Genomic DNA, 21,135 nt, shown 5'->3' on the forward strand with positions numbered 1-21,135 from the left:
CCTCCCAGCTCTTTCCTCTATTTCCATTGATTCTCCTCCTGTCCCACTATCATGCTCTGTCCCCACCAGGATTTCAGCATTTCCTCTTTGTTACGTTCCCCTTGATCCTGCCCTACCAGGTCTCCCACACCCACCTCCCCACCAATTTGGATCGCTTAAAAAGTTAACTTTATCGTGCTGAATTTTTATTATAAAAGTATTCTTTGCCTATTATAAAAAATAAATAAATACGTTTAGAAGGTGAGAAAACCTAACCGGGAGGTAAGGAAAACCTAACCGGGGATCTGTCTTTCAGGTCGAGAGAACGAAGGATTATGTCAGTGGAAGTCTTGTCCTAGGAGAAGTCATCTCCGTGGCTGACGTGGCCACAGGAGTGAAGGTAAGAGGTGCTGGGCTGCTCTTTCCGACTCTTTATGGCCTGGTGCCCGACTGGAATGGCTCAGAATGACACCGGTCACCTTGTGCGTGACCTTTGTTCTTACTGGAGCTGATGTTTCCACCATGATAGACCCCACAGTTTCCCTCCCCGACTCCTGCTTTATCCAGTCCTGGGCTTAATTTCCCTTCACATTTAATTACACAGGGTTTCATTGCATTTGTGTCTCTCAGTGGTTTTAGTTTGTTTTAATTTCGCAAAAGGTACCGTCATCGTTTGGGGTTTACTTTTTACAATGAAATGCCATGGCTAAGGTTGATCCATGCAATTTCACATCACTCTATTCACTCAGGGTTTAATTAAAAACAAGAAAAGAGTATAGTTTGAGATGATAATACTCACAGGAAGTTGTAAAGATAGGGCCCAGAGTTCTAGGACTCCTTACCCAGCTTCCCTTAGTTGTGGCTTCTCATGTAGCCGTGCCCCCCAAACCAAATCTGCTGAGGGCCGCGGAGTCCATGTCAACCTGTAAAGGCCTGGTAGCACGCAGTGGAAATTCTCCCTAGGTTTCCGAGGCTGTGTTCCTTACAGAAACAGACCGCATCGTCCTTCTGCGGAGCGGCTGACGGGTTCCAACTGCCGGCCTTTCCCTTAGCGGCTGACCGGTCACTTTGGACAGTGGTACAAGGGGCTAGCTAGACCGCAGATCTTGTTTACATCTCATTCATGCTCACATGCACGCAATCATGCATGCCTTCAGGTCTATCCAGCTTGATTCCCTATCTGCATGACCACCACCAGAATCAAGACACAGGACAATTCCATCTTTATGAAGAAATTCCCTCCATCTTTATAGTTTTGGTATTTTGACAATGGTATATAAATAGAGCTCGTTCCTTTTTGGTGGCCACATAATATTCCATTGTTCAAACATACCACAACATTTATCCATCTATTTTCTCATGTCATTTCCCAGAACTTGCTAATGGAGAAGGTGCTGTTGTGAATATTCTCATCCAAGGCTGGCATTAAACATGTGTAAAAGTTTCCTTTAGGTTTTCAATCAAGAACAGAATTGCTAGCCACAGGATAAATGAGTAACGCCTGTCTGCTTTCTAAAGTTGTATCAATTCACATTCCCACCAGTAGCATTGAAGAGGGTTTTGTAGATCCGCATCCTCTCCCACATTGTCAATTGTTAGATTTCCTTTTTGCTGATCACATGGTATACAATGGTATCTCCTTGTGGTCTTGCCTTGTGACTTCCAGGTCAGTGAGAAATGTTAATGGAAATGCTTCCTGAGCTCAGGTGCACGTGACTGGCACATGTCTTCAGGGTGTTCCAAGTCTCCCAACAAAGGGTCATTTGTGTGCCCCTGCACATGCCCTCCTCTCATTCCCTGGCCACCACTGGGCCACAAAATATGTCTCCAGATCCAACCATATTGCTCGAGTGTCCTGAAGGGTGAGAAGTGATGGCTAGAACATGAAGAATAAATGATAGGATGGGAAGCCAAGTCTATTAATGGTGGTGGCTCTAAGAGCTCGTTATTTCTGCTTTGTGGTGTGAGCTTCTTCTGTGGATAAAATTTGAAACAAAGAAATGGAGTTGTGCCATCCTATTGGTGAGAGTGGGTCCGGCTGTGTTGTTAGCTGGACGGACTCTTCTCTTTCCTGAAAAGTGGCCTCTGGCTTCTGGAGAGATGTGACAAATACACCCCCACTCTCAGAAATATTGGGGATCCCTAGTTTAGACTTAGGATCTTTAGTCAGTTTGTGCAATTGCCATATTGCCCCTCACCCTTTTTCTTTCTGTCTGGCCTCTGGTGGATTGTCACAGTGGGGAGATCGTCACTGGGTGGGGAGCCCTCCTCTCTGTCTTCAGGATCTGGCACCAGGTACACCGAGCTGCTAGGTGAATGTCTGAATGAACGGAGAACAGCCTGTGGCTTCAAACACAAACATGTCATCCGTTTGCAGGGCACCTCATTTAGCTCCATTGTCCGAAGGACACAGGGGAAAGAAAAGGTATGTGTCAGCTGGGTAATTTGAACATTTAGTAGTATTAGGGAAGTAGTGTTGTATTTTTAGGTGGGATAAGGGGTTTACGGTTCGGTTTAAAAGAAGAGCCCTTGTCTTTGACAGCTACATAGTGAAATGTTTAGGAGTGCAGTGCTATGATACTTGGGATGGACTCCCAGATAACCAGGGCGGTGTCAGAAGAATGGAGGCCTTTGGTAGTGCCAATGGCTGTTAGTATACCTGATGATTAATGGACAGGTTGGAGGTTCGAGTTCACCTAGAAGCTCCTGTGAAGAAAGGCTAGTGCGCCACTTCTCAAACTCAAGGCATTGAAACTCTGGGGAGCACAGTTCTAATCTGACACACATACAGCGGCTGTGAGTATGAATGGTCCAAAGGCAATTACTTACCAGTGAGAGGAGAGGTAAGGAAATGGGCTTACATGGGAAGCCAGATGGACCTGAGCCGGTCACTGTCCAGTTCATTATCCTCTTCCATTTTGTTTGCACGTGTTTGTAACTGCAAGTTAAAAAAAGAAAGCACTACTGCAGAGTGCTGTAGAAGAACATCTGCGTATCTTGAAAGAAACAGGCTTTAAACATACTTCTCTGATCACTTTACCCTTCAGCTCAGAGGCCCTCTGCAGCGTCCAGTTGCGCTTTCGAAGACCTGAGTGAACTGGTCTCTCCAGACACCTAGTGTGCCATTGTCTCCTCCTCTCCGGGAGCTCCTCCCAAACTGCCTGCGTTCGCTTCCTCTTACCCCTTGGGACGGCTGGTGCCCTCGCCCTAACGTGATCTTTCTCTTCCTTTCCCTGCTTGACTGCGATGCCTGCTTATTCCTCAGGTCTCCAAGCATTCATCCTTCCCTCTGGGAAGTCTTCCCGAAATCTGCAGCCGAAGTCCTCTGGAAGTGTCCCATCAGAGTCCACACCCCAGTTTGAACTCATCTGTTCATTTGTGTGACTGATGATGTCTCTTAGCTCCCCTGGAGGGACCATCCCTGGAGGACTATCCTGTCGGCAGTCTTGGTTCCTGATAGGTGTGCAGTGCATGATTATTGCTGGCTAAACAATGGCCTATCCAACAGGAATACAACAGACTCACCCCTCTTTGCCTACCAAGGACCCCCGGTGGCGACATGGTTACATGTTGCCTCCCAGTGCATCGGTCCCTGCTGGGGATTTTCTGGAAACCTTGGATAGAGGGAAGTGTGCAGTGTGTCCCTGGGTCCACCCAGAAAGGCTGGGGTTGTCTTTTGTGATGGCAGTATAGGAGGTGTCGGGAGAGAGGGACATGGTAGGTTGGGAGTCATTTCTGTGAACCCTGGGCTGATCAGGGTGTCCCCAGATCCCCTCACCTGCCCCAAAGCAGCTCCTGGCCCCTGGCAGGTCTCCTCTCCACTTTCCCCGGAGGCCCATCTGTATCAAACCCATCCAAGTTCTCTGTGTCCCAGGCCCATCTCCTCTCCCCCTCCAGGTCTGTGTTTATCTAGAGGTGCTGGATATCCCTGAGCGCTCTGGACAGACACGTGGTTCCCACACAGCCCAGTGCTGGCAGGGCCGTGTCTGGCTCTGAGAGCAACCCACAGCAAGGAGGGTGGGAACGTGCGCGGGGTGCCAGGGAAAGAGCTCTCCGTGCTGACGGCTCCGATTCCTCACTCCAGCTTGGGAGGCAGCCCAAGGTCTCCTGCCAAAAACGTGGCTGTGATCTGGAAGGCCAAAGAAACGTGACATATTGCCTTTTCTTCTCCTTCCCCACGACGGTTCTCTCTGTTTTCCTGGCTGGCCTCATTCCGCTCTCCTTTCTGGGGTGACCCTCTTCCCCAACCACCCTTCCAGTGCCTCAGCACTTCCCATTTGTCCTTGGAGCGAAAAGTCTGGCTGCACTCCAAGGCCATTTCTGTCTGACTCATCCTGGCAGATGCCAGGGCAGAGTTACAGTCCCTGCGACGTTGGGCCACGTTCTGCCTCTAGGGTTTATCAGCCAGGAGACAGGCAGGTTTGTTTAGACACCTGCCCCTCACTTTTCTCTTCTGCCAAGATGGTGCTGCTAGCAGCCTTTCCATAGATTTAAATCAAGGTAGACCACGAGGAAGTCCAGGCCGTGTCTGGCAGGTAGCAGGAGCTGGTGGAGATGTGCCTCATCTGAGAGGAGCTCTTCCTGAATCTTCCAGGTAGTGGCACCGATAGTGGGTTGACATGAGACCCACTTGGGTTCCCAGCTTCAGGGGGCCAGGCTTCCTGGCAAGTTCAGAGGCCCATCCTTTGGCTCCTTTGCCCTGTCCTGACTGCAGCTCCCAGCCCTGTGTTCTCTGTGCCCGTGGCCCCCTGAGGCTGCTGCCATCCCTCGTGGGGCAGACTGTCATGACCTCATGCTCCTGGTGCTGGATCTGTGCCTTTGCTCTGCCCCCAAAGCGAGGGAGGACAGAGGGAGCATTCCCAGACACACGGCACAGGTTTGAAGTTAGGTTGTCATGCAGTGTCCCTTGTGGATGTTATTTCTTCACCACTGTGTTACCTGCAAATGGAGCTCTTTCGTGTCTTATACCCTGAGGGGCTCTAGGGACCTGGAAAATGGGCAGTGATGACAGCAGTGGACAAGGTGCCTGTGCCGTCTGCTCCGGATTGGTTCATGCCCGTCTCCTGTCAGTCTTCACATCTCCATCCTGATTCTTCATAACCGACGAGGAGTACCCCAGCTCCTCCTCCCTGGCTTCTCCTTCAAGCAGTCACTGGTCTCCCTTCAACAGAGACCAAAGACTCAGGGTTGCTCTAAGGTCCTCCTTTCCTTCTCCCAAATCCAACCCATCAGCGCCCAAGATCTACCCCAAATCTTCCTAGTTCCTCCCCCCCACCCCCAACCCCTTGATGGATGCCACTGCAATTTGAGCTGTCACCAGCCTTCCTCTGCCCACCTCAGCAGCTGCTCCCCAAGCCGGGCTCCATGCTTCTGGCCCCACAGAGGGACAGTCCCAAGTGGAGGCAGGTCACAGAGGTCATCTGCTCTGGACCCTCCACACGCTCCCATCCACTGGGTCCCCTTTGACCAGATGACCTACCATTCAGAGATGACCTTTATCCTCCTGTTGGCCAGGGGGGATGCCCCCACATTTTAACTGACTGCGTGGAGTTGGGCCATACAGAGGATGCCTCTGTTAGCTCTGCAGTCTGCTGTGCAGACCAACAGGGCCACTAGACCTCCCTACTGATGCAGCACTCCAGGTTTCCCCCCACTTTCTACAGAGGAGCCTTGGTGGCTGTGTTAGTCCGGGATGACTAGAGAAACAAATTCAAGGACATTCTTATGTGTGTAAGAGAGAACTTTATATCAGAGTAATTGTGTATTAAGAAAATACCCCAGCTCAGTCCAGATCAAGTCTGATATTAGCCCCTATGTCTGATACCAGTCTATAAATTCCCTTCAGACTCACACAAGACATGCAATGATGCTGAATGCAGGAAGATCACAGGCCGGTGGGTGGAAAGTCTGGTGGATCCAGTGGTGGTGTAAACATCTCAGCGCTGTCATGGGTCTCTATGTGGTCCCTCCAGCTCAAGGGATCTGGCTGCCATCAGCATAGCTCCATGTGGCTTGTCAACAGGAGTGTCAAGCAGAGAGAGAGTGTGTGTCCTCTTCCCAGGAGAAAAAGAGGAAGTTCCCAGAATCGTTCGGATGGGTGTTACCTTGTGAGCTGATTGACAGGCTAAACTCCACCTCTTTGCTCAAGTTGACAGATTATGTAACTGCACAGTGGCTCTGTGGGTTAGGCATTGGTCTGCAAACCCACCAGCTGCTCTGCGGAAGGAAGACGAGGCTGTGTGTTTCATGAGGATTTACAGTCTCCAGTCAGAATCGACTCAATAGCAGTGGGTTTGGTTTGCCTTTGTTTTTGGTACAGAGGAAGAAAGTGTTTTGAAATGAGCAAAGGAATATTGTTTAAAGAAAGTATTAGCCACCTGTCATGGAGAATTGAGAGATGGGCAATTTGTTTTAGAAAAGATTTACTTTTCAGAACGTGACTTCTAAGGTGGTTTAGGGGAACTCCCAATTGGATTGGTCTCATACTGCTGGGTGGGAATCAGTCACGCAATTGCAGTGCTGGCAATGGTTCTGTGGCGAAGCGTGCTGGGTAATCGGGGGTGGGGAGCCTCCTGCCAGGACGCTTTATGATCCTCCAGACGAAGATCACTTGCTGTGTCAGAGGTTACTAGTGAGCTTCGCCTGGCTTGAAGGCTGGTGGTTGCGTGGTAGCCGGTCAGGGCCGTGGGGAGCAGGACAGGCACCGTTTCGGGCTGTGGTGCCAGGTGATCTCACCTGTGTGGTGCAGGGACTGGTTCTTCCGGGAGGCGACAGCTCCTAGCTGTGAACTGGTTCTGCAGTGCAGAGACGCTGTAGCCTCCTCTTTGCCAGGGCGGGATTGGTCTACCCTCTGCTCACTGTGGCTTTTAGGGCCTGTTCAATTGTAGTGGACGAAAAACAACACTCAATTCAAGCTTGAGAAAGGGGAAAACAGTTATTATCTGCTTAAAAGGGAAGAGTCTAGAGGGGGCTTACAGGGTGGGCTTCAGGGCCTGTGGCTTAAGGGACTTGGTCTCTTAACTCTGCTCTGTCCTGTACTCCTGTTCTTAAGGATGTGATGGCAAGATGCTGCCAGCCCCACCAGCCTTCTGTCTCCCTCAAATCTGTGGCATCCAAGGCTCCTTGCCCCATTTAGCTTCCCCACCTGGATCACAGGCTCGTTCCTAAAAACATCCCAGTGGCCACAAGGATGATGGCCTGTCCTGGGCCATGGGCGCATCCTAAAGCCAGGGTGGGGATTGATTCTGGGGGAGGAAGGTGCCCAGAGGATACCGGGGGCGGTGTGGCCAGGAGGGTGCTGCGGAAGAGATGTGACTTGCAGCCGCAGCGACCACCTGCGCACTTGAGCTTTTCTCGTCCTTGCCACCGGTCATTCTCACCTGTCCAAATGGCCGTGCTCCAGTCAGGCCTCCCGCTCCCCCTTCCTTCTCCTCGGCTCTGTGTTTCTATTGTTTGCAAGAAATCAGGCAAAGTCTCAGTCGTTGACTCTCGTTGAATCCTTGCAGCCGCTGGATGAAGTACCAGTAGGTGTTAGACAACTTGATCATGAACTCCAGCTCGGCCTGCTTGCTCAGGATTCGGCCTGAAGCAAGTCGCTGCCCCTCTCTCGGCCTCAGTGTTCACGTGCATCATGCAGGGGTGATGATCATTTCTTCGTGGGGTGGGTAGGTGATCACGGAGCATGTGCCTAGGAGCACAGAGTCTGGGGTCCATGGGACACCAGTGAGTGCGCCCATCAGTCACTGCACTTGTAGGACGAGGAACCAGAGGCCAGTGCTACATCACCGTCCACGATCTCACAGCCAGTGGGTAGCTAGACTGAGGTTTGAGGTTTGGTGCTCTGCTCCTAAGCTAAAGGTTGGCTCTGCCACTACACTCACCTGGAGGCGCCCTGGAACCAAGATCTGGTGACCTTCATGTGTAAAGCTTATGGGCAAGAAAACCCTAGGGAGTCGCTCTCCTCTACAAGGGCGCCAGGAGTTGGAATCGACTTGAGGGGAATGTATTTGGTTTGGTTTTGTTTCATGTGAAGCACAACCAGTGTGCCCCCATTCTGCAGCATTGCCTCTCCCATCAGCCTTCATGGCTGCAGACAGTTCCTCCTGGCAGCACTCACCCCTGCCACCTGTGGTCGGTCGGCACCTGCGATCCTTTGGCAAACATCATGTGGCACACATCAGGCACCGAGTTAGAGCCTGAGAAGATGAGGCTGAGTGGCATTCGCAGCAGTCATTGGATGGGGATGAACTGGGCAACTCTGAGGATGGAGGACTGCCCATCTGTGCAGCTGGAGGTGGCCTAGCCCAGAGTGACCTGTGAGTCGTGTCTGCACAGAGGCATCGAGCGGAAGGACGGGACAGCTTTGTCACTTGAGGGCTCTCCATCAAGCTCTATGGATGGAAGTCTGATGGTTGATTGGCAATGGACCAGGGTTTTACTTCTCACCAAATTGTTGACTGTTGCTAATTCTAATTTACATCATTCCCTTTTTTCCAGTGTGGAATAATTTATTGGCTATTTGGTGGTGCCATCAGGAACCTTGGAAGTCCAGAACATGTGACTAAATGGCTTCAGCCGCTCCAGGTATGGCACGTACTGCCACAGGCGTCTTTTTCTATGGAAAACATTCAACATTAGCTGTGTGAGTGTATGTTGCAGAAAAAGAAACAGAATTAGTCAGCAAGAACATTGCCCGGGATGGAAAATTTGAGACTCTCTTTTCAATATTACATTGAACTTGTCATCCTGTTAAGATAACACTAGCTGTCATTCTGCTTGATTTGTATAATTCGTTCCAGCTTCCCTCTGTTCCCCTCCCAAGCATTCTTAATCCTTTGAGAGCTCTGCAGTGAGAGCAGCCACCTGCCGGGCTCATTCTCTCTATCCTCCGGTCAACTCCAGGAGCAGAAATACACCGGGATGTTTGCCATGACCGAGAGGGGCCATGGGAGCAACGTGAAAGGGATCCAAACTGAAGCCACCTTTGACCTCTCTACACAGGTGAGGATTCTGTCCTTTGCTCCAGAGTGCAGAGCAGCAGGACACCTGTACAGGACCGACAGACTCTCTTTCTACCTGAGTTCAACTTCCCTCTCTCTGTGTGGGTTCTCTGGCAGAGGATCCGGATTAGAGCCAATGCAGGAGTGTTTTAGTCGAGGTGGACGTATGGACAGCCGTCACGCGTCTGTACCAGCCAAAACTGGCACAGCACCTGCAAATCCTGGCCCCCCTCCAAACACTTGATATGCACTTGTTAATTTAATCCCTTGGGACAGCTCTTTGAGACTCGTGCAGTAACACTCAAGCCATTTAGTCTTCCATCCTAACAGTGGCAGTCTTGGTCTGGAAGGTAACCAGTTTTATTGTCACCCTGTGTCAGGGGAGTGAGGAGGCTCCATCTGTGGGGATTTCCTTACCAGGATCCAAGTCCTTTCTATTATTGGTCTCAGGAGACACATAGTCCTAATGGTGCCCTGCAGTGAAATTTTACATGACAAAAGAAACAAAAGCTTCACAAGCCTTTCTTTGACTACCTTTACTCTGTACACCTGGAGTACTTTTCCCTCCCTTTCTTTCTTTTTGTACTGTTTGTTCATTTGGTGGCACCGTCCGGGATCTTGGAATTGCGGGTCATGAGTACTAATTGGCTTCAGCTGTAGACATCCATAGATGTCTATGGAAAGCATTCAAAATAAGTCAATCAGAAAAAGTAAAATATTGTATCACCTCGCTTACATAAAAAGACCAAAGAAAAGGCAGACGTATAGGGAACAAAGTTATTGATGGTCACCAGGTGTGGGAAGGATGGTGTGGGGAATGAAAGATGAATGGAGATGAACATATTGAATTAATTATGGATAGCACAGAGGATCACTGTAATTGTTCTCACTAAGTTGTATGTATGTAAAACATTGAGTTAGCAAAAACTGTGGCAGTCAGATTTACAATGACTTCATGGGACATCGAGTTGTTGCTGTCGATAGGTACTGTCAGATTAGTTCGGATTCACAACAACCCTGTGTACAACACAATGAAGCCCTGCCTGGCCCCATGCCATGCTCACAGTTGTTGCTGTGTTTGAATCATTGTTGCAACTATGTGTCAATCCATCTCATGGAGGGTCTTCCTCTTTTTTTGCTGACCCTCTAAGTTACCAAGTATGATGTCTTCATCGGGGGACTGGTCCTTCTTGATAACATGTCTGAAATACCTGGGGTGAAGTCTTGCCATCGTCATTTCTAAGGGAGATGTGATTATACTTCTTTCAAGACGGGTCTGTTCATTCTTCTGGAAGTTCACGGTAGATTTAGTATTCTTCATCAATCCCACAATTCAGAGACACTGCGTGTTCTCTAGTGTTCCTTGTTCACTGTCCAGTTAATAGGCCTGATAAACGATCTAGTGATTTCGTAGTGCTTGGCACTGGGGCCCTGCAAGCAGTCATCCAAGGAGCAGCACTTGGTCTCTTCTCACCTGGAGCAAAAGAGGGAGAAGGAGAGGCAGGACCAGCGGGAGGCTACGGATGTGTGTCTGATTGCCTCCATGAACAACGGAACCTTTCCCCTGAGACCAAAAGTACTGGATGGGGCCCCACTACCGCTACCGAACATTTTGGTTTAAGATTCTACGGAAGAATCTGGATTAAAAAGGGGACAATGCAGAAGAGAATTTCAAATCCTCAGGGAATCGGAATTTTCTGGAGCCATAAAAGTTGGATGAATCCCTGAATTTTTGTTCTTAAACCTGAGTTTAAACCAAAGCTTAAATATTGGTTTAAACCTTAAACCAAAGATTTCCCCTGAAATCTTCTTAAAGCCAAATAAAAGTGCAGCTTGACCAGTGAGAGATGCTGGCCTTGGACTTTATACTCTTTTAAGAACCCTCTAGAGCTGTGGTTCTCAACCTGTGGTGCCCGACCACTTTGGGGGTCGAACGACCCTTTCACAGGGGTCGCCCAATTCATAACAGTAGCAAAATAATAGTGATGAAGTAACAACGAAACTAATGTTATGGTTGGGGGGTCATCACACCATGAGGACCTGGATGAAAGGGTCGCGGCATGAGCAAGGTTGAGAACTGCTGCGCTAGGTGGAGAGCGAACTGATCAACACCACAGTGAGAACAAGACTATACACTCAACCCAAACAACCAACCAACCAACCAACCAACCAACCAACCAACCAACCAAACAACCAACCAAACAACCAAACAACCAACCAACCAAACAACCAAACAACCAAACAACCAAACAACGCTCACTGCCATGGAGTCCGTGAAGACTCACGAAGCCTCACCTTTCTCCCTGAAAGCATCTTGTGGCTTTGAACCGTTGATTTTGTGGTTAGCAGCCCAACATGTAGCCCACGATGCTATGAGAGCTCTTCGACAAGAATATAAACACTGCACTTTTTAACTAACATTACAGTCTTGGAAACCCACGGGGGCTGTTCTACCGTGCCCTATGGCTCAGAATTGATTTGATAGCAGTGCGTTTGGTTTTTGTTCCAGGCTTCTCACTGCAAGGCCAGCGATTCAAACCCACCAGCCACCGTGTGGGAGAAAGACGAGGCTGTCTTCTCTGAGCAGTTGTACAGTTTCCGCATCCCCCTGGAGCATTTCTACTCAGTCTGACGGGCCTGCGGTGCACCGGTGCGCTGGCATCGACTGGATGGCAGACCACCTGTGGGTTTGGTGTTAGGATTTATGCCCCAGGCTCGGTGTCACTCTCCCTCCGTGGAATTTCCTGACAACAACAATCCCGTGGATAGGACAGTAAGCCCTGCTGGTGCTCTTGGGTAAACATCGGGCTGCTAACTGTGAGGTCAGCAGCTCAAATCCACCGCCCTCCTTGGGAGAACGATGAACCCCCATAGTGGCTGTGTGTCAGGATCGAGCTGACGGTAGTGGGTGTATAGAGCAATGACGTCGTTGGTGCCAAGGCAAATACTGCACACATGATCTTGGTAAGATGTTTCGAAATGGTCTACCAGTCTCCAGGTGCACTCAGGCCCCTCTGGTCATGGCGACCCCGTGGGGGTCTGACTGGACCGCCAGTGCGGACAGTGCTGGTGTCAGTGGTGGGTTCTTTCAGAGGCACATCATCCAGCCTTTCTTCTGAATCACTTCTGGGTGGGCTTGAACGCCCGTCTTTCAGTCAGCTGCTAAGCTCGATCGCATTTGCACCACCCAGGGACCCGACAGATATTTTTCCCCGTTTTACAGATGGGGAAACTGAGGTTCGCTGAGGTGAAGGGACTGACTCTGGCTGTATCATTGGTGCGTGTTAGATCCTCATAGGACTGCTCTTAACAGCCAGGCCAGGACACTGAGCTGGCCTCTTTGGGGTTTGGACACTGCTTCCTGCCCCGAACTATGGTATTGAAGTCACCTTGCTGTGCCATTTGGGAAAAGAAAAACCCAAACAAGCCCTCACAACTCTTACTTATCTGTTTCTTCTGACAATTATAATATTCTTCCCTGACAAAAATAATTTCCTGTGTCAGTCCCCTTTCCCCAAATAACATCAATGATTTAGCCGCCTGGTGCGCGCAGCAGCTGCCGCCCTCTGGTAGGGGAATTTGGGTGTTGAAGTCATTGTGCTGAGGAGACGCTGGTGAGGGCTGGGGTCTCCCCTGGGGCTGGGACAGAGAACAAGCCCATCAGAAGCCCACGCCCCTGAGCTGACATCGCAGGGAATGGCTTTCTCCCTTCATGGTTTCTGCGTTTCCCCTTCATTTCCCCTTTAAAATGTTAGAGCGTATCCAACGAGCCTTCCCTCCCTCAAGGGCTGTTTAAATCTCTTTCATTATCTAGTGCTGCCTGTGTGTGTGTGTGTGTGTGTGTGTGTGTGTGTGTGTGTGTGTGTGGAGGCGGAGGCTGATAGCTGGTCTAGCTGGTCAAGGAGTCGGAGAGGGATCCTCCTGTACTCGTCCGCAACACTGGATGGGGTGACCCGTGAAGAAGCTCCCCGGTCAAAGCCACCATTCTGGCGCTCACAGCTCGGACCATTTTCTTGACCTTCAGCAAACGACGTCGGGTGACCCACCACATATGGGGTGCATTATGTAGACCCAGCTTTAAGCGCTAGTATGGTGGCCGAGGCCTACGTTGCAAACCAAAGGATTTTGCCAGAAGCGACAAGGTCTTTCACAGGGTGGATCAGAGGCTGATGGGACCATGGTCCTGCCAGCTCTGCGCACCCAGCCAGTGTGTCTGCCATGACTTCTGTCTGTTCCCCATGCCCCCCTCCGCCCACAGGGACTGTGTTGTTGTTGTTGTTCTGTTCAGTGTTTGATTGATTGCGTTATTCCCCGCTTTTGGCTTCCTGCGAACGCCGCGCCTGGGCAGCTGGGACTGGCCCAAGAGGACAAGGGCGGGCCCCACAGATTTCTGGGCTGTTCCCGAGCAGCCCTCGCACACGTGACAAGGTTCCCTGTGCACACACCTGTCAGGGCATGTTTTCGTAGGCTGCCAGACTGTGTTTCTTGGCCAGTAGGAAAGCGTGTAGTCTCCGTGCTTTAACATTTGAAATCTGAGATAACCCTTGTGCCATCAGTAGCTCGTTGGCTTCGTTTGGCCAGATATTCCAGACTGCCGGCTCCAAGGAAATCTGCCAAGCTTCTGCTCTTCTGCCGCTGACCTGGGTTCCCCCACCGGCCCCATAGGCTGTGCCCAGAGCTGGCAGAGAAGGGCAGCGGCTCGGGCAGGAGGTGAGCAGCTTGGGAAGAACGAAGCTTTCTCACTGTGGACCTCACAGGCTTGGTCCTTGTGCCTTGACTCAGACACATCGGAAAAGATACAGCCAGCTTTGAGCAGCGATGGAGAGAAGAGGCAGCGTTTCCATCCACCCTCGTCCTGACCAGCCTTTGCTTCCTGTCTCTTTGTGGCTGGAATCCTTGGCCGTTGTACAGGGGCACCTCTTAGACAGAGAATCCTTCGCAGGCACGTTTGTCTCCGGGCTTAGCTGCAGGGTCTTGGCTTTTGTTTGTTTGCTTGGAAGCTCTTATTATTCTAGCTGCTGGTTAGGCAAATGGTGAAACAGATTTGGGACCAGCCATTCTAAAGCCGGAACAGATTGAAAATCCAAGTTGTCAGGGCCGGTGTTCCCTGCATGCCGTGGTGGTTCAGGGCCATGGTGACCTATGAGACTTGCTTGGATGCGGTCATAAAGTTCCAGTCTCTGCTTGGTCTATTGCTGTTTCCACCACAGACCCACACTACGGGGGCAGGGCTGTACAAGGCCCCGTGGACAGTGGAACCAAGTGATTGATCCAGAAAGGGGAAAAGACCAACGCCTAAAATGAATAACATGGACATGGGCTCTGGAACCATCCAATCAGGGCCCTGGGTGTGCCATTGTCTCTTGTGAGATTTGCAGGTGGGGTGTCTGGAGGCAAAGACTATGTGGAGGGCTTATTTCACTCCACCAAGGCTCAGAGGAGTCTTGATGTTGGGTTTTCTGTCCCTGGGTGATGCAAATGGCTAACACGCTAGGCTACTAAGTCAAAGGTTGGAGGTTCGAGACCACCCAGAGGCTCCTCAGAAGAAAGTGCCGTTAATTTGCTTCTGAAAAGCCAGCCGGCGCAAACTCTGCAGAGCACAGTCTACTCTAACACACCTGGGGTCTCTGTGAGTTCGACTCTACTCTACGACGACCTGTTTGCTTCTACTGGTGTAAATACCTCAGTATGACGTAGTCTCGAGCAGGGGCGCTCAATACGTCGATCGCGAGCTACTAGTCGATCGCAAATGTAGTGCGGGTAGATCACATGGCATTAACAAAATAGACATAAGCCTATCATCAATCTCATCACTTAATTGATATTCAGCACAGCCAATCAGATGCAATCTTAGGTGTCAAACGCATGCGCAAACAACTGCGCTAAGTGCAGCAAAACAGACAAGCTAAGTTATCAACAATGTTAGACCGTGTTTTTTTTCTCTTAAACATAAGAAAGGGTATTAAAATGAGTGGGGGAGCTGGACCAAGTAAGAAGACAAAAACGTATCACTTTCATACGGAATGGGAGATTTTGACACCACAAGCCGACATCCAGCTGAAGTCCAGAGTGCATGAACAGTCGTGGAACTCACTCGCAGAGAGAAAGTACCCAAACCTGAGAAAATGTGCTACCTCCTTGACTGCATTATTCGGCTCTCCTTATTTATGTGAGTCAGCCTTTTCCCACATAAAGATCATTAAGTCCAAGTACCGTTCTACCATGACTGATGATCATTTGCAAGTGTGCCTGAGGCTGGCTGTCAGCAGCTACTGTCCGGACTATGCATCCCTGGCTCATTCCATTCAGTGCAAGTCATCAGAGTAAACTCAGGGAATGACAAAAAATGCACATAGTTAATTGTGTTGTGTTGTGCAATGTGGACTGATGGTTATGCAAGGTCATAAACATACATTGTACTTATGAAGAATTCTTAATGCATTTATGAATAAATAAATAAAAATAAATATACATTTTGCATTTTTGTAGTTGGTAGATAATTTTGACTTGATTGTTTTATAAGTAGCTCGCATGCTGACAAAGTGTGAGCACCCCTGCCTGGTCTAGAGAGAGCACGATTAGTAACCGAGGAAAGACTTTCCATGTGAAAGCCAGGCAGAGGCTCAGCCAGATAGCACGCATGTCATCCCAGCATCACAAATACAAGAGACCGGAAAGGAGGGGACCCCTCTGGGGCCTGAAAGTCAGCCATTTCTTTTCCCGATGGGGTGATTCCTTTAAGATAAGGTGACCAGATTTAAAGCGGGACACCATTGACTGGGGGTGGGTGGGTGGGGGTTCTTGATAAAAAATTTGGTCTACATGGACTAAATAGACCATTCCCTAGCTTGTCGTGCATTCTTTCAAAAATTGGGACTTTTTAAAAACACCAAAAATCAGGACTGTCCCACCAAAAGCAGGACATCTGGTCACCGCACTTTAAGAGGCACTTTGCCCTTTGAAGTTCAGGTGGAGGCAGACTTGAGGCTGAGCCGGCTGGCAGCATTTGGGTTGTCCTCTCTGCGTGTGCGTTTTGAACCCGGAGACTGTGCCCCGGGAGCTTTGTTCACAGTCCTGTGGCACTGAGTCTGCGGCATGGCGCCGAGCCCTGCAGGAGGCTGCAGTCTGCTGCTCTCTGCTGCTTCTCTGCAGGAGTTTATCATTGACACACCGGGGGAGGATGCTGAGAAGATGTACATCGGCAATGCGCTGCAGGGGGACTACGCCGCCGTCTTCGCCCAGCTCATTGTGGATGGAAGGTCTCAAGGTTCGTCACCAACACAAAACTGGGACCCCGTTCTGCACCAGTACTAATTGCCGATGAGGAGTCCTTTACAACTAAGACCTCACTTCCTAGGGCTATGTTTATCTAAAAAAAAAAAAAAATCAGTACTTCGATACTTTATCTCCAAGATACAAGGGGGCTTCGAAACGTGTGGAAAAATTCCATGACCTTTTAATTCTGTTTTTTAATGATTTTTTCCCATGAACTTTTGGAAGCTTCCCTGGTATCCACAGGTGACCAAGATAAAATCCTTGACACCTTCAACCTTTTCTCCATTTACCACAGAGATGTTACCTGTGGGTCCAGCTGTGAGGACTCTGGTCTTCTTAACATTGTCTTCATACTGAAGGCTAAAATCCTCAATCTTCATCAGAAAGTCCTCCTCACTTTCAGCAAGCAAGATTGTGCCGTATGCATAGTGAAGGTTGTTAAAAGCCTTCCTCCAATCCCGATGCTACATTCTTCTTCATAGAATTCCCAGGGTGTTTTCACATCATCCACTGTTACGTGCAAGCACATGGTCAAGAGGAAATGGCTGGTTTGGGGAATCAAAATAATTTTAGGCTGTTCCAGGAAATGAATAAAACTTTATTCCTTTCTTCAGACATCCAGGCGCCATAGTAACTCCCTGTCTCTTGGCTTCCCCCAGGGCCCCACTGTTTCATCGTGCCTGTCCGGGATGAAAATGGGAGCCTGTACCCAGGAGTGACCGCTATTGACATGATGCACAAGGAAGGTAGGTCCCCCGGCTTACCCCTCACTTGCCTTTCCCGCCTGCACCCCACACCCTCAGCCAAAGGCGACTCAAACCCAACTCCCTGAAAAAGCCAAGGCAGAGAAAACGGAAAAGATTCTTTGGTTTCAAAGCCAAGTTCAGAGTCTCCTATGTACACCCATTAGAGGACGTTGCAGGTGCCCATTTATTTATATTTGTTGGTCTCCTTTTCTCTTGGTTTCTCCACTTTGGCCCTGACCAGTGCCCCGTCTCCTCCTCTCCCCCTTTTATAGCCAAGAATGCTCAGAGAGCAGGGGCAGACCCTCCCTTCTGTGCCCCCAAGCCACCAGCCTGGTGTTGGTGCCAGGTGTTGGAAACCCACTGGGCAGTTATCCCAAGTCTGCCTCCATTTCCCTGATCCCCAAACACTGACTAGCCTGTGGGCTCTACGGGTCATCCCCACCAAGCCCCACTCCAGCCCAAGAAAAGGTTGCCCCCCAAAAACCATTTCTATGGAGTCTGAGTCAGAGGGTACCAGGTGTCACAGAGCAGAACTGAGTGTCATGGGGGCTTCTTGTCTTCTTGCCTTTCTCTGGTGGCGCCATCGAGTGGGTTGGCAACTGCCAACCTTTCAGTGACAGTGCAAAACAACAACAACAACAACAACAACAACAACAACTAACCAACTCACTGCTCTTGAGTTGATGCCGACTCAGAGTGACAGAGTAGAACTGCCCTTGTGGGTTTCCAAGACAATAGCTGCTTTTTTTTTTTTCTCCCAACAGTTTTATCGGCATATAATGGATACAATTCAATAGTTCAGTTATGTTCAGAAGAGTTGCATAACCATCCCCACAATCGGTTTTAAAACATCTTCTTTTGTCTATTCCTTGTGGGAGTAGAGAGCATATTTCCCTCGGAACCCCTGTGGTTTAGAACGGCTGATTTCACAGTTGGCAACTCACCTCGTAACCACTACGCTACCCGGGCTCCCAAGTGCAAACCACTTGCATCACCTAGGGACCTTAAAGGGGGTGGAGGGAGAAGAGGAAAATGAGAAGAAAGAACTGAGGGGGAGTGAACAAGGGAGAGGAGAGACGGCCGTGGTGGTGGAGACCGTGGTCCCGTCCAGGCCTGCTAGCTTGGGCTACCCCGGCAGCAGCTGCAGGAATGGGCTGCAGGTGCGTGTGCCGTGTTTCCATTTGTCTCAGTGCTGACTTGGGCTCTTGTTGGCTCCGGGCCCCTTGAAAGGACCTCGTGTGCCAAGTGTTGTTGAGAGAGGAGGGGTAGGCCCTGCTCTTGTGAAGTGGTGCCGGGCATTTAAAACACAGGCAACTTGAGACAGTCTGCTTGGGTCCCCGTATCAGTTCCTCCATGCAAGCTTGCCCTGGTCCAGGGGTGAGGTCCTAAGTGAAGACGTTTCCTACGTCAATATTTTTCCCACGTGAAATCTGCTCAGTAGTTACAAACAGAAGGTAGACCTCACGTGCCAGCAGGTATCGTTGGGTGGTGGGTCTTGCAGATTTTAGGAACCGCCCAGGGAATTGGGTCCCCTCAGTCACCCACTACTGTCTTTGTGGCCACTTGCCTTGGGCTCTTAGGCATCTGCTTTCCCAAATTCACTCCTGGTGACATAGTGGTTTTGAGTTGGGCTGCTAATTGCAAGGTCAGCAGTTTGAAACCACCAGCAGGTCTCTGGGAGAAAGATGGGCCTTTTTCTACTCTCTTAGAGAGTTACGGGGCAGTTTTACCTTGTTCTCAATGGCAGGGCATCTGGTTTTGGTCTGGGGATGCAGCACTGAGAGGGTGGAGGCATTTGAGCGCTGCATTGCTGGGGAAGGCAACCTGGTTTTCAGGCCTCCAGTGTTCAGCCTTGGGTTCTTTCATTTGCCTGGTACTACCTCTTTCCTAGGAGTCTTGGTGGTGTAGTGGTTACAAATTGAGCTGCAAACCGGAAGGTCGGCGGTTTGAAATCACCATTCACTTCATGGGAGCAAGTTGGGGCTTTCTACTCCCATCAAGAATTACAAGGGTCATTCTACCCTGCCCCATGGGGTTTCTATGAGTTGGCATTGACAGTGAGGGGTTGTTGTTGTTGTTGTGTTTCCTGTTTCCTAATCATAGTAACTTCTTGGGCTGACAGATGTGCCTCAGTTACCACGGGGCCCTCACCTGAAGCCCAAGCACATGAGCCCTTCCGAAGGAAGACACATCCTCCTGAGGGAGGAGCCAAAGGCACAGGAACAGCTCCCTGAGGAAGCCCCCTGGCCCCCAGGAGTCAGCTCCAGGAGCCCCGAAGTAAAACAAAGGACTGTGTTTTGGAGCAGAGCAGCCTGGGAAGGAGCAGGGCGGGCAGTGGGTGATGGCCTAGTGTTCCCCTTGGGCAGCGCTCCGTCTCGTTTCTGTTTCACGTCCCCCTTCGTTTCTGTTCTCTCTAGGTCTGCATGGCGTGGATAATGGGATTTTAATATTTGACAAGGTCCGGGTCCCGAGGGAGAACCTGCTGGATAAGTGAGTTGTTTTCTCCCTAACGCTGGCTTACTGTGTGTGTGTGACTCATCGCTCTCTCGGGCATCTGACTTCCTCAGCTCCACACCCAGCCTGTCGGCCCCTAGCCTCCTGATAGGGCTATTGACAGCCATTGGAAGCTGTCGATACAGAAATAGGGCAGGGGTGTGGGAGGTGGGGGTGGCGAGAAATGAACATGATCCAAAGTGCTGTTGTTGGTGTTGTGTCCCTGTGTTGGCTCTGACTCGTAGCACAACAGAAGGAAACATTGCCCTGTCCTGCATCATCCTCACAATTGCTGTGATGTGTGAGCTGACTGTTCTAGCCACTGCACCAATCCCTCTCCTCGGGGGTCTTCCTCATTGCTGCCGATGCTTTCTTTTATCAAACATGGGGTCCTTTTCCAGGGACTGGTCTCTCCTGGTAACATGTCCAAAGGAGATGAGATGAGGTCTTGCCATCCTTGCTTCTAAGGGATATTCTGGCGGCACTTCTAGCAAGATAGAATCGTTTGTTCTTCTGAAGACCATGGTACTTTCAGCTTTTTTCACCATCATTCAAATGCCTCATTTGAAAACACCATGGCCTGCAGCAGGCGTATTTAGAGTCTATGCTTACCCCATGCTACACTTGGCCGGGAGCAGCCTGACTCCCACTGGTTCCCTTCTGAGCAAAGAAAATGTTGGGATGGAAGGTCACTCTGAGTGAACCATGAAGCACACATGGCAGGGACAATGCACTTGAATTATTGTGCTGACAAAGAATATTGAAACCACCATGGACTATCCAAAGAACAAACATATTTATCTTAGAACAGTGGTTCTCAACCTTCCTAATGCCGTGACCCTTTCATACAGTTCCTCATGTTGTGGTGACCCCTAACCATAAAATTATTTCCGTTGCTACTTCATCGTTCTCATTTTGCTACTGTTATGAATTGTAATGTAAATATCCGATATGCAGGATATATTTTCAGTGTTACAAGTTGAACATCATTAAAGCATAGCGATGAATCACAAAAACAATATGTAATTATATATTGTGGAATATTTATTTCTAATGACAAGTAAATGAAATTTTGTCTTGAACCATGGTGTAGCATGGCTAACAGTCTTCACACCGGCACTCATAGGTGGGCTTAGCTGCATGTGGGTGGACCCACCTGGAGACTGGTGTCTCGGTTCCTAAGACCATCAGAAATACGTGTTTTTCCATGGTCTTAGGTGACCCCTGTGAAAGGGTCATTTGACCCCCAAAGGGGTCATGACTCACAGGTAGAGCACCACTGCCTTAGACTTTAGAGTGATGTTCTCTCTCTTCTGCACTTTAAGGAGGTCTCGTGCAGCAGATTTGATCTCCTGAGTGCTGCTCTGTGAGCATCCACTGACTGCACACAGACAAAATCCTTGACAACTGTTAGCCCTTCTCCTTTCACCATGGTGGTGCCCATTGGCCCAGCTTGGAGGGTTTTTCCCATTGCTGCAATCCTTGATCTTACTTGACATCATGATAGTTGCCCTTGAATATACATCTCTCTAGTTCCTCCTGCCTATACATGAGGGGTGAGATAGTTTATTGTGCCAGCCTGGCCGATAAACACAAGTGGGATTAACTGAAGGGCAGAGAGATAAATGGCTTGGTGAGCCTCG

At 49.8% G+C, this 21,135-nt stretch overlaps 1 protein-coding gene across 1 annotated transcript in view; it reads left to right on the forward strand.

Moving 5' to 3' along the window:
- The window catches only part of ACOXL (acyl-CoA oxidase like), a 392,883-nt gene that overhangs the window by 24,228 nt on the left and 347,520 nt on the right, over positions 1 to 21,135 (forward strand). Inside the window, 6 exon segments of the mRNA XM_045287148.1 lie at positions 296 to 379; positions 8,476 to 8,562; positions 8,881 to 8,979; positions 16,131 to 16,245; positions 16,913 to 16,999; positions 19,417 to 19,489. Of these exon segments, the coding sequence (XP_045143083.1) occupies positions 296 to 379; positions 8,476 to 8,562; positions 8,881 to 8,979; positions 16,131 to 16,245; positions 16,913 to 16,999; positions 19,417 to 19,489 (545 nt within the window).

This window comes from Echinops telfairi, unplaced genomic scaffold, assembly GCF_000313985.2.
Source record: "Echinops telfairi isolate 266 unplaced genomic scaffold, ASM31398v2 ScPeMD7_11;HRSCAF=52, whole genome shotgun sequence".
Classification (NCBI taxonomy): domain Eukaryota; kingdom Metazoa; phylum Chordata; class Mammalia; order Afrosoricida; family Tenrecidae; genus Echinops; species Echinops telfairi.